This window comes from Stenella coeruleoalba (genome assembly GCF_951394435.1).
Source record: "Stenella coeruleoalba genome assembly, chromosome: X".
NCBI lineage: Eukaryota > Metazoa > Chordata > Mammalia > Artiodactyla > Delphinidae > Stenella > Stenella coeruleoalba.
The window spans coordinates 9,979,679-9,993,160 of record NC_137152.1 but is presented as its reverse complement, the minus strand read 5'-3'; the positions used below and the strand labels follow the sequence as shown (position 1 = coordinate 9,993,160).

General features: G+C 42.6%; 1 protein-coding gene across 1 annotated transcript in view; it reads right to left on the bottom strand.

Annotated features, from left to right (window-relative positions):
• FRMPD4 (FERM and PDZ domain containing 4) overlaps positions 1-13,482 on the bottom strand; it is an 852,755-nt gene that overhangs the window by 31,111 nt on the left and 808,162 nt on the right. The window contains exons 12-13 of the mRNA XM_079910629.1: positions 7,657-7,761; positions 5,018-5,125 (exon numbers count right to left, since the gene is read on the bottom strand). Coding sequence (XP_079766755.1) covers positions 5,018-5,125; positions 7,657-7,761 — 213 coding nt within the window. The remainder of the gene's footprint in view (positions 1-5,017; positions 5,126-7,656; positions 7,762-13,482) is intronic.

The following is a 13,482-nucleotide window of genomic DNA, read 5'->3' as shown; positions in this document are numbered from 1 at the left end:
CCCACAGACATTGAAAACAAACTCACGGTTATCAAAAGGGAAAGAGGGGAGGGATAAATTAAGAGTTTGGGATTAACATACACACACCACTATGTATAAAATAACCAACAAGGACCTACTGTACAGCACAGGGAACTATACTCAATATTTTGTAATAACCTATAAGGGAAAAGAGTCTGAATATATATGTAACCGAATCACTTTATAGAGCCTAGCAACAGATTGTGCAGTGTAGTTGGCTCAGTTCCCCTCCTTCTAAATGGGGTGGCAATTAAACCACCTCTGAAAGTGGTCTACATGCCTGCATGCCAAATCCAGTCCACCACCTGTTTTTGTAAAATAAGTTTTACTGGAACCCAGTCTCGCTCATCTGTTTCTGTATTGGCTGCTTTCGTGCTCTGCATGGGGAGACATGAACTTGGTGGCAGGGGAGGCTGTGTGGCCTGTGATGCCTAAATTATTATATTTGCTATCTGGCCCTTTACAGAAAAAGTTTGCCGACCCCTAGCCTACCCCTCTGTAAGAGCACGTGGTAGTCGTGAGGAACGTGGGCTCTGGAAAGAGTCTGGCTTCTGCCCTGAGTCTACTTCGTATTAGCTGGCAGCTTAAGGCAAGTCACTTAACTTCTAGGCACCTTAGTGTCCCTGTCAACCGGGGATAATAATAATACCTGCCTCAGAATAGATACCAGGACTAAATGAGTTCATACATAGACAGCATTTATTACAGCACTGCTTGGCATACAGTTAGGGCACCATATTGATAACAGAAATTTTCACATAATGAGGTATGGGGAAGTCATTCTGGCTTATGCATGAGTTAACTTGAATTTTTTTTTTTTTTTTTTGGCTGCACCAGGTCTTAGTTGTGGCAAAAGGGCTCATAGTTGTGGCATGCATGTAGGATCTACTTCCCCGACCAGGGATGGAACCCGGGCCCCCTGCATTGGGAGCCCGGAGTCTTACCCACTGCGCCAACAGGGAAGCCCCAAGTTAACTTGAATTTTATGCTAATTTGAACAGTCCGTTTGTGGCCTATCAAACATTGTACATCTGCCTTAATTATTTTTTTATTTTTTAAATTTATTTATTTATTTATTTATTTTTGGCCGTGTTGGGTCTTTGTTTCTGTGCGAGGGCTTTCTCTAGTTGCGGCGAGCGAGGGCCACTCTTCATTGCGGTGCGCGGGCCTCTTACTGTCGTGGCCTCTCTTGTTGCGGAGCACAGGCTCCAGACGCGCAGGCTCAGTAGTTGTGGCTCACGGGCCCAGCTGCTCCGCGGCATGTGGGATCTTCCCAGACCAGGGCTCGAACCCGTGTCCCCTGCATCGGCAGGCAGATTCTCAACTACTGCGCCACCAGGGAAGCCCTGCCTTAATTATTAAAGAAAAGGGCACACTGACCACAAGTCAAGAATGTCCACGTTAAAAATAAAGATTAAATGGCTCCCTTCCTGTGATACCAATGCTGGTCCTGTTTCGATGATAAGACTCCCTTCCCAGGTGCCAAGGTCATACTGACTCGCTGTGTACGTGCTGCTCTAGTTTTTTTGAAATCCTCAAGAAATGTACTCCTGACTTGTTTAATGTTCTTTTTTTCTGACAAGATATAAAACTGTGCTTGAAAACCATGCTTTTCTGGAGCAGTTTCTCAGAGTAATCTGGGAAGCTGGCTTCCGGTCTATAGTCCTCAGTTTGGCTGAAATAAAACTCTTTTCTAGTCTTATTATTGATTGTTTATTGATTATTTTTGTTGACAATGATGATATACATATATCAGCTTTTATTTTAAGTCTCCGGGGAAGGTAGAATGAGCAAGCTTTGTCAGCAATCCTTCACAGGATTAAACATTTATGATCAGAAAGGTGTTCTATACACAAGCACAAGTGGACTGCAATGTAAATAAATGTCCTCAACCATTACTTTTTTCATGTACTTGAAAACTAGTAAGTGATCTCTCTTCAAAGATAACTAATATTCAGATGCTAAAATCCCACAGAGCAACACTTGGCAATTTCTGGAGACAGTTTTGGTTGTCACAACGGGGCTGGGGACGCTACTGGCGTCAAGGAATTTTCTGGTCCAAAGGATCGACAATGTCAAGGGAGAGAAACCCGGCCATACACAGAAGTTTTTTTTTTAATTGCTCTTTCTGGGGTTTTGATTCTTCCCCGTGGACCATTTTCAATTTCCTCTGGCTCCTTTAAAACAAAGATCCCCATACCTACCCACCACCAAAAAAAATCATTCAACAGAAATTCCGTGACTATACTGAATTTCATAAAAATATTGTTTCATAATTTTTGCTCAAGACCCAGAAAAGAGAAAAGAAAACCAGCCTCTGTGTGGCAACACATATTTTATAAAACATTCTCCTGAATCACCAGGGAGGACATGTGCCAGCAATAGTGTTTTCCTATTGTGCCTCTGTAAGCAAGAATTTTGGCAATTTTTATTAAACAGCATCATATCCCTTTCATACCTATACTATTTCCAGTTTACGCCTCCCAGTCTGCATCTCTGGTGATAATGAGGCTGTGAGGCACAAGCTAAGATAGCTTTAATTTCATGTGGACGCTTTGCATTGCTCCCCATCTTGTCATTGTCATCTGCCATCCTCAGGGAAATCAAACTTAGTCTGGGGTGGGTTCCTATAATAAAGAGGCCAGAGGGAATTAACAACAGGGCTCTCTTTTAAATTTAGATTTATTTCTGTTAAGAAATGCATTCAAGTCTTTACCTATATCTTCAGATGGGTAAGGGCTCCAATGGCAAGGAGCTTTTCTGACCAGTTGGTACCACAGAACAAGCCACAGTACCAGAGGGAGTTGAAACAATGTAGCTCTTTTGGGTTAGGTCAGGGGTCTTCAAACTAGAGCCTGGCCCCTTCGTTTGGAATCTGCCCAAGGCCATTCATTCACATATTATCTGTACAGTAAAGGATGAGTCTTGCCTGAAGAAAGGTTTGCCTCTTTGCCCCTGGCTCTTGGGAGGTAACCTCTAAGCCCTTGGAGTATCCTGCCTGATAGAGGTGTCTTTGTTCACTGAGGCGGGGGGCGTGGGGTGTCTTGGGCTACACTGGACAGTCTATGCTAACGATGGGATTCATGGTGGGGACCATGGACCATGTGGTATCAGCTCACCTCTGGAGGGGCAGGGTGCTAAGGTCAGCCACACAGGTGGGCAGCTGTGTCTAAGTGGACAACCCCCAATAAAAATTCTGGACACCAAGGCTTGGGCGAACTTCCCTGGTTGGCAGTACCCTGTGCACACTGTCACACACCAGTGCTAGGAGAAATAAGCACTGTCGGCATGACTCCCCAGGGGGACGATGACTGGGGGCTCTCTGCCTGTAACTGCGAGGATACCAATGTGCTGCGTTCTGTGAGTGCTTCGAGTGAATTATTAAAGCTCAGGGTGGTCTTAAGGACCTCCTGAACCCACCTGCCTCTGGCTGCTTTCATGAGACAATAACTGAGTTGAGTAGTTGCAACAGAGAGCAAATGGCCCACAAAGCATAAAATATTTACTCTACAGGCCTTTCCAGGAAAACTTTGCTGACCACTAAGTTAGTTGATCAATACTTGGAGTAACATCTCCCTATAAATTGATTTTGAGTAGGAATAAAGGAAAAGGGCTTTTTCAGTCATCACCACTTAAAATTAGCAGTCTTGTACAAAGGAAGTTAATATTTCATCTGGAATGACTTAAGGATAATTTAAATGGTCCCTCATCAATCTAATATTGTCTGCTCTATTACCTGCTAAATCACGACCTATTTCAAGCAATTCAGAACAAGCTGCTTGTGGTATCGTGGCAATAAGAATGCACAGCGAGATGGTCTTGGCGGAAATAATTCCACTCATAAGGCCTATGCTGATTAATTTTTAAAAAATGAGAATTAGGGCTTCCCTGGTGGCGCAGTGGTTGAGAGTCCGCCTGCCGATGCAGGGGACACGGGTTCGTGCCCCGGTCCGGGAAGATCCCACGTGCTGTGGAGCGGCTGGGCCTGTGAGCCGTGGCCGCTGAGCCTGCGTGTCCGGAGCCTGTGCTCCACAACGGGAGAGGCCGCAACGGTGAGAGGCCCGCGTACCGCAAAAAAAAAAAAAAAAAGAGAATTAGAGGTTGACTATTGGTAGGCGTTTTTTAATACAAAGTTGATATTCTCTTGATACATTATTGTACAGATCATCACTAGGTACCCTTTTTTTTTTTTAACCTCAATAAAACCCTTTTTATTGTGCCATTTGAAGAAAGCCTATTTTAGGCTGATAGAACATTAGGGGGCAATCAATTTCTGAACACACCTTTGCCCAATAAAATAGAGAATATGCACTTTTCTTCCCCAGGAAGGAAACATGGGGGTAAAGAACTCATACGCTTTGTTATACCAGGTGAGAACTCATTAGGTAGAACTCACCTGTGGCTCTGAAATAACAGGATTGCTTTGTGACTCTTCCTTTTCTCCCCTCTCCTAAAAGTACACCTCATTTCTGCCTTTTTAATGTATCATTTCCATGAAATTGGTTACAGCAATTGAAAGTAAATGTTATCTTTACATTATTCTATCCCTTGTTTTTTGCTGGACACCAAAGTAGCAGATACTCAATTAACATCTAACATCTTAATCATCTCCGTGGATAGCAAGGCCGAGAAATCATGCTGGCTTTGGGCAGGGTGCCAAGCCTTCTTGGTGACAGTCACACTATTTTAAATAATTTTCAGCTGTATTAAAATGACTAGCCCTAGTATCTCATGACTGATAGCATATTATATTGTTTTGCAACACACACACACACACACACACACACACACACGCAGAGCAGAACCTTGTTAGTTTAAATTTTTTGTTTGGGTTTGTATTTAAGTATTCACACACTACCTTATTTGGAAACAACCAAAAAAATCTCAGAAATAAACAGATAGTTCTGAATGAAGGTATAGCCGCACAAGAGTCACAGTGGGACTTCCACGCCGTACCTGGCAGTGTCCAGGTACACGGTTCAGCGGGTCCTCTTACCTTTATGGAGGTGGTGCAGTCAAAGCGAAACGATTTGGTCTGCCCATTTTCCAGATAGACTTTCAGGACGTTTGGCATAAAAAGAAGTGAATTATCCTTAACAGTTTCCTATTTAACAAAAAAAAAAAAAAAAAGAGGAGGGGGTGTAAGTCAGTTGAATTAGGATTCTGCTCTTTGTAGAAGCAGCACATATCTGCAATTTATTCTAATCACAGCATAAGACAATAAAAAATCAAACTCCCTAAGGCCAACCAAAGTATCCCTTTGGTGATATCTGAGTTCAGCTGTTCATAGCAAAATTCTTCTCTTCTAGCTACAAATAACTCAGCTGAATCAACTAAAAGAACTTTTCCCGTCAGAAGATCGATCAGATGAGTTTTTTTTTTTAATTTAAATCAAGGTTTCCCACTAGAAAACGCAATGACAGAAATAACACCTTTGTAATTAGACCACAATGTTTGGGACCACAAGGCCAGACTTTAGCAGAGCAGCATGTCTTAAACAGAAAGAAGACCAGCAATGACGATGTTTCACATGATGCCTGTTGGCAGGGGTCATGATGGCGAATCACAAGCATTAACAAGCTTCAAGTTTAAAGTAATTTTGTGAAATGATTTTTAACCCATTTAGAGATGTTCCTCAAACTCCAAGGGGATATATGAGGAACGGGTTAGTGTGTTAAAAGAATAAAACACTGTCTGTAACAAACAGATAACTTAAAAATAAGTCAAAAAGAGATGTTTGAAGCGCAACCAAAGTAAACAAAAGACACACATTCCTTTGAATTTTCTCTTCAACTGGAAGTGGGGAGAGACGAAAGGGGGAGCAGGAAGGCAAGTTGGGTGAGTTCCACGAACACGTGGTTGGTCATGAAGCCACAGGAGTGGAGGGGAAGTCAGCAATTATGAAAGCGTTAAGTCCCTTGTTTTACAGATGAGGAAACTGAGAGGAGATGGCCAGAGATTTGCTACCGTACTACAGTTGGTCCATGAGAATTCAGTCCCTAAGTATGTCCGAAACAGTCTCATGCCTTTCGCTTCCTGTTTCTTTCTCTGACTCCCCTCCCCTCCTCTCTACTCCTGAGGGCTTCACACACGACTTTCCTGCTGCCCAATTCACTGAGTTAGTGCAGCTCCAAGTCCAGAAGGAAGGCCACACAACGACTCAGAAAAGCAAGAGGAGACCGGAAAGGAAGCCGGTCACAAAGGCTGAGGGCCAGACAGCAGACCGAATGTCCCTGCCACGCTCAGGCCTGTGGTGAGGCCGCGAATGCTGCAGGAGATGATCGACCCCCAGAGCTGTCCCCACACACCAGCTGCTTTTTATCCAGGGACAAGGGGAAGCTGCCACAGCAGCTCCTGCAATCATATTCTCTCTAAAGATGCATAAACTGATTGCCCAATCTCATGCTCAGAAGCTTGAGAAAAGATGAGGTAAGTTTCCCACGACCCTCTGTGTCATAGTCATTCTTCTGGGACTGGAACTAACAGCCTTAAACTGGGACAGTCTTGTTCTGAAATGATAATTATGGTAACTCTGCATCCAGAGCAATGGGGATTCACCGAGAGGAACAGAAGAGACCGTGGTGTGAAAGGGGGCAGAGGGGATGGGGTGGGACATGGCCACTGGGAGGACAAGGCCACAGCTAAAATGTACATGGGGCAGCACAGCCTTCGGCCCCATCCCACAAACATCACAACAGTTTGGTAGACTGGCCAGTTAAGCCCCTGGATTCCGAGTGGGGCAGATGCAGGTCAGCAAGTTTTGGCCAGAAGACACTTGGCACCATGAGTGCCTTGCCCGGGATACACAGGCCTCTATCTGCAAATTCAAATCCAGGACCACCCAGGGAAGAGTCTGTGGCCCTTAGCAAGTATATCATGGATGAGATTTTTATCCCTTTGAGTTTATTTAAACAACAAAACCTCGACAACAAAAGGTGGCATTTCAAAGGTCCAAAAAATATGAGCACCCTGGACGGTAGCTTGCTAACAACCAAAAATACTAGGCTATATATTTGGGGGGAAAATTGAAAATAAGCATCCTATCAATGTTTGCATCATTCATTTTGAAGATCAATTATGTGCCTGACTAATCATGATTCCTATCAAGACCTATTGATGGAGGTGTGGGCAGTATTTCTTCACTCCTGATTGCATATAGGAAACTTTTCCCATCATTTTAACTTCTTTCCATTTTGATTAGTTGAAAGAACAGAGACATTTTATTTTGGATAAGGAAAACCTCAGGGGAAACCCTTCTCAAAATATAGAATGGGCTGTTATATGGAAGAATGCGTAGTTGGCAGAATGGGGAGAAATAGGTGCAAGTTTCAAAGAGGCATATTCTACTCAACATGAGGCAATGTCAAGTGATCTCAAATCAAACGAACTCCTTTGTAAAGTAGTGAAGTCTCTAACTCTGGACTACTATGTCTTCTGGGTTTGTAAGAAGGAATACAGCTGGCACAGCCTGGCGATCTCTCAAGCCGTCTACAATCCTGAGATTCGACACCCCTGTGAAATCCAACAACCAATTCTGAACTGATCATTCCAGCGGGGTGACTGGCTCTGCTTAGTGCAAAGCCCCTACACCTCAAGGCCTCTCTTTGAGTCACCAGCGGGTGTCTGTCAACTCACCGACACTTGGCCGTTGATGATGACCTCCTCGGAGAATCGCACTTTGACTGGATTGGACTTTAACCTTGCCTTTTTTGCAGCACTAATAAATGCTGATTTGGGAGACTAGAAAATAAGAAAACATTTGATCTGATTATTGGTAATGTAAGGCCAACCTTGTAAGAATTGTTTCCTATCTTTATCCTCCCAGATATTTAACATTTTTGCTAAAAAGTGTTTGGTGCGTGCCCAATTCAAGGACTAGATACAAATTATGGATGCAGTTGAAACCCTGTTATGTTCATCAAGCAATAAGTTTGATTTAGCCACCAGACCAGAACTATAGACAGCATGTTCCATGTTCTTACTGAGCACATTTCCAAGGACCTTTTAAAAGGACAGTTGTGGAAGTACATAAATCCTGCTTCCAATACGGAGCTTTGAGTACCATGCAGAAGGTTAGGTGGTAGCCAAATCTCATGTTGGGTTTATGACAAGTTGCTCATTAGTTATGTATTTTAACAAGGTGGAGAAGAGCCACTGATAGTTCTAAAATGATTGATAATCCTACTGTTACTCACATTAATGGTGTATGGGCACGTGAGCAGGTAAGGGGACACACACGCACACGTGCAAAAGCTCCCACGCTTTATGAGCCCAAAACTTGAGTTTCAGCCTCTTACTGGTAACCTGTGAGCCTATAACCTTACTTAGAAGTGAAAGGTAGAGAGGAGACCTTGACTTAGAAGTGAAAGTCAACTGAATCACTTTGCTGCACAGCAGTAATTAACCCAACCTTGTAAATCGACTGTACTTCAATAAATAAATAAATAAATAAATAAGAAATAATATCAAAAAAAAAAGGTCGACTTCATGTTCTGCCTCATCTTCTAGGCCCTCTGTACTGTCTTTCATTGGAAAGAGGGGCTGAGGGATTCAGTTGGTCTCCCTCAGAAATGGGAAGGACAATGATAAAACCTGCTTAGAGGCTGTGATCTTGGTCAACTGCCTTCATCTGAGAATCAGCCTCACTGCACTGTTTTAACAAAGCCTGTGAGGGGAAGGGAACTCATGTGGTAGGTGAGCTCCCTACCATGTTGCAGGCACCATCTGTTTATTTTGAAAAAGAAATGCATTCTCTATGGAACCTAATACAGAGGTAAATATTTAGCTTGAATCATACAACTGCAATTTTATAGATTAAAATGGTCAAATATTGGAAACGGCACACGGTTCAGCCTAACGTTTTTCATACTATACAGTTCTAAGAGATTGAGGCTGTTGTGTAAAGAATTCTAGTAATTGACTCTAAAGTCAACACAGAGGTTCATCCTCCTGTGTATTGCATTAATCTCAAAGCACAGAAGCCAGTTAGGGTGTCCCATACTTTGAATTTCAAGTAAAATGAAAGCAATAAAAGGATTCCCATCTTTGTCAAATACAAGTATACTGGAGATCAATTTAAAAACAATATGATGGAATGGATAAGTTAAATGTGGTCTAGCCGTACAATGGAAGACTATTCAGCCACAAAAGGAAAGAAGTTCTGATACACGCTACAACATGGATGAACCTCGAAAACATCATGATAAGTGAAAGAAACCAGACACAAAAGGCCACACATTGTATGATTCGATTCCACTTCTACGAAATGTGCAGAATAGGAAAATTCTGTCTCTATGGAATAGAGACAGAAAGCAGATTAGTGGTTGCCAGGGGCTGGGGACGGCAGTGAGGAGAATGTGGAGTGACTAATGCGTATGGGGTTTCCTTTTGGGGTGATGAAAATGTCCTGGAACTTGATAGTGGCAATGGTTGCATAAGATTCTGAATGTACTTAATGCCACAGAACTGTACACTTAAAAACGGTAAAAAAAAAAACAAAAAAAACCCAAAAAAAAACCGGTTAAAATGGTAGATTTACGTTATGTGTTATAATAAAACAATCATTGTTGGAAAAACACATGATAAAACATGTGGATGTGTATTCCTGGGTGGAGTTCTGCCTTAATGCTCAGAAAATCCTGTTATTTCAAAAGTTCCCCTGTGTCTTAAGGGCAGCATAGACGGACGCTTTGGCCTCCAGAGTTTCAATTCTTCCACTTATGCAAGATGTTCTGAGAGAACGGCTGCCCTTTAAAAACAAAAACAAAAATCCAGACAAACTCTGAATGGCTCCTCAAAAGAATAGCTTTGAACATGCTCAACGTGACTTTTAAAAGTCCTACTGCAAAGCTGAAGTCATGGGACAGGGATGTTCTCTTCAGTACCGTAATTACAGGCCAAGCTTAGTCATGATGAATGAACAAATCATACAGTAGGGAGTTCATCTGCTTTTGATATGTCATTTTTTAGCTGAAGGGAAAACATTATTCTCCCGTAATGATTTTAAGCAGGGGATATTTACGTTGGCACAATGCGTTTAGCTCAAGTGAAGCGGCTGTAATAAAGCTACCCAGAACAGACACTGCTAATTAGATGAGATATTTGAATGCAGTAACGCCCCACTTCCCCAGCATTGTTTGGGAATGATGTATTTCACATGTGTTCAGTGTGCCAGATACTGAGGTTCATTCCTCTATGCATCTGAATTTTTAAATGTGGTATTTTACCTTATTTTTCTAAAATGTTACATAATTCCTTGCCTCAATAAAAAATATATTTAACAGAATGTAGTTTCTATGCATCTCATTTGATGTATAATCTTAGAATGCAGTGATGTTCCTATGGAAGTACAGAGGGTTATTTGCCCCTAAAGTGGTCCCATAGAGCAGAACTGGTCAAGCTGGGGATGCTTGTCTCTTCTGCCTGTAGCTATTGCATGCCCGCTTCTTGGAGCCTCATTCCTGAATTTATTTCCCATGCCCTAATGACAAACCTGGTAATCTAGGAAAACCAGAAAGAATATTAGATAGCCAAGGTAGTTAAGTAAATATTATTTTATACATATTTTGAAGTCAACAGACCCGGGATAAGAATCTAAGAATCCATACAAGTTGCATTTTTCTTGTTCTGGATTTGTGACTATTTCATATAATGGACATACATTTTAAAAATTACTTTTTGATGATAAAAACATTAGCTCTACAAGTCTGAAGTTTACTGAATTAGAATCAGTAAAGTAATGGCTTCTTCCACTGGCTGGAGTTACCTCTGGTACATGGGGTATGCAAACCAGTCATGACTGCAGTTTTGACTCAGATCTCTCTTTGTTGCTAAAAAATGTACAATGTGCACCACCCAAAAACCTGATACGTTAATTCCTGGCAACCTGCCGACCAATAGGTGCTGATCACAAGCACTTCATATCCTGTGGTGGAAATGACAAATAATTACTATTTCAAATAATCAGATTTTCCTGCTGTTAATTAATTTTAAGATTAAAAGGCCTCTAATCAACCCCTGCACCTCTTTCCAAATTTGCTGTTGCTAAGATGGCCACGATAGATGGCTGACATGCTCCTGATGCTCTTAGAAGTCATTAGAACTTAGTTTGAAACAAAACTACAGACATAAGATAAATTTCTCAGGGTATATGCTACCATACGACCCAGCAATCCCATTACTGGACATATACCCTGAGAAAACCATAATTCAAAAACAGTCATGTACCAAAATGTTCATTGCAGCTCTATTTACAATAGCCAGGACATGGAAGCAACCTAAGTGTCCATCAACAGATGAATGGATAAAGAAGATGTGGCACATACACTCAATGGAGTATTACTCAGCCATAAAAAGAAACGAAATTGTTATTTGTAGTGAGGTGGATGGACCTAGAGTCTGTCATACAGAGTGAAGTAAGTCAGGAAGAGAAAAATAAATACTGCATGCTAACACATATATATGGAATCTTAAAAAAAAAAAAATGGTCATGAAGAACGTAGGGGCAAGATGGGAATAAAGACGCAGACCTACTAGAGAATGGACTTGAGGACACGGGGAGGGGGAAGGTTAAGCTGGGACAAAGTGAGAGAGTGGCATGGACATATATACACTACCAAACGTAAAATAGATAGCTAGTGGGAAGCAGCCGCATGGCACAGGGAGATCAGCTGGGTGCTTTGTGACCACCTACAGGGGTGGGATAGGGAGGGTGGGAGGGAGGGAGATGCAAGAGGGAAGAGATATGGGGAAATATGTATATTGTATAACTGATTCACTTTGTTATAAAGCAGAAACGAACACACCATTGTAAAGCAATTACACTCTAATAAAGATGTTAAAAAAAAGAGAGAAATTTCTGAAGCTAAGTGTAAGGTCTTGAATTTGCCAACCCTGTAGCTCTAAAGGACATTCATATAGTAGGCACTGAGTACATACTTAGTTAGGACTAACTAGCCCACAGTTATCACCGGATGACTTAGTTTGGACTTCCCCCAAAGCAGACCCTAAGACCAGGATTCACAAGCAGGTAGCTGATTTGGGAGATGCTCCCAGGGAGCATGGGTAGGTGAGCAGGGGAAGGGAGACAGGGCGGGTGAGGAAGCCAATGAAGCATTCATTGTTAAGTCAGGCACCACTGTGAGCAACTGGCGTTTAACCCTGCTGGGAATGTCTGGAAAACAAGGCAGGCTGTATGCCTCAGAGTTACACTGACTGAGGAGAGAGGGAGCTGGGGTATTTATCCACCAGCTCCTGTCAATCAGTGATGAAGTGGCTGCTCTTCTGAGAGTGAGAATTCCTAGTGGAGTGCTCAAAGAGCACTTCTGGTCCGCTCCATGAGCATGGCCCTGTGGCCAGAAATAACCCACAGGCAAGGAATCACTGGTGCTCTCAGTTGGAAATTGGGCCGGCATGCTCAGCATGACACATGCCAAGGGGATATGTTCTGGGTTCTGACAATATCTACTATGCTGGAGCTTCCATGAGGAGGTGTGTAGCCTCCCTCAGGTATGTGGAACACAGTGAAAGGTAGGCAGGAAGTGAGAGGCAGGCAAGCAGGTCTCTCAAGTTTTTGGCCTAGAAGAAACCTGAGGGAAGGTGAATCATGGTAGCTCAGGGATGCCAGAACTGAGAGTGACTTAGCCCAAGTCCCACTGACTTGGGGTTGTATGAGGAGATGTTACAGAGACTCTTTAAATACTCTCTGTCTCAGGTAATGTTGGACTGGAAAGCTCTGAAAGTTCTAGACTTGGGAACTATGGAAAGGAAAGAGGGGAGCAGTTGGCCAAGAAAGATCTGGAATAAAAATGGTAACAGTAGGGCTTCCCTGGTGCCGCGGTGGTTGAGAGTCCGCCTGCCGATGCGGGGGACGCGGGTTCGTGCCCCGGTCCGGGAAGATCCCACATGCTGCGGAGCGGCTGGGCTCGTGAGCCGTGGCCGCTGAGCCTGCGCGTCCGGAGCCTGTGCTCCGCAACGGGAGAGGCCACAACAGTGAGAGGCCCGCGTACCGCCAAAAAAAAAAAAAAAAAAAAAAAAAAAAGGTAACAGCATAAGGGAAGATGGTGTGTCAGAAAAAAACAAATAAAATCCACGAGTAACCCAAAAATTCCTCTTCTAAAATTCAATCCTGAGGAAAAGCTATTAAATACAGATAAAGATTTACACACAAAGATGTTCTCTGCAGAATTATTTATAATAGAAACACATTAGAGACAGTGGGCTTAATGATGGGTGTTGATTAAGGAAATCTTGGTTCAATGTAATGTTTTACAGCCATGTATATAATGCTTATATAGAATCCTTGATGACACGGGAAAATGCCTGATATACTAAGTAAAAGATGCAGAATAAAAGTGTACATGTCATATGATCTCAACGCTGACAAGGCATTAGAACAAAAAGACTGGAAAGAAATAGGCCAAAATGTTTACACTGGTTGTCTCTGAGGATAAGTATTGCCAA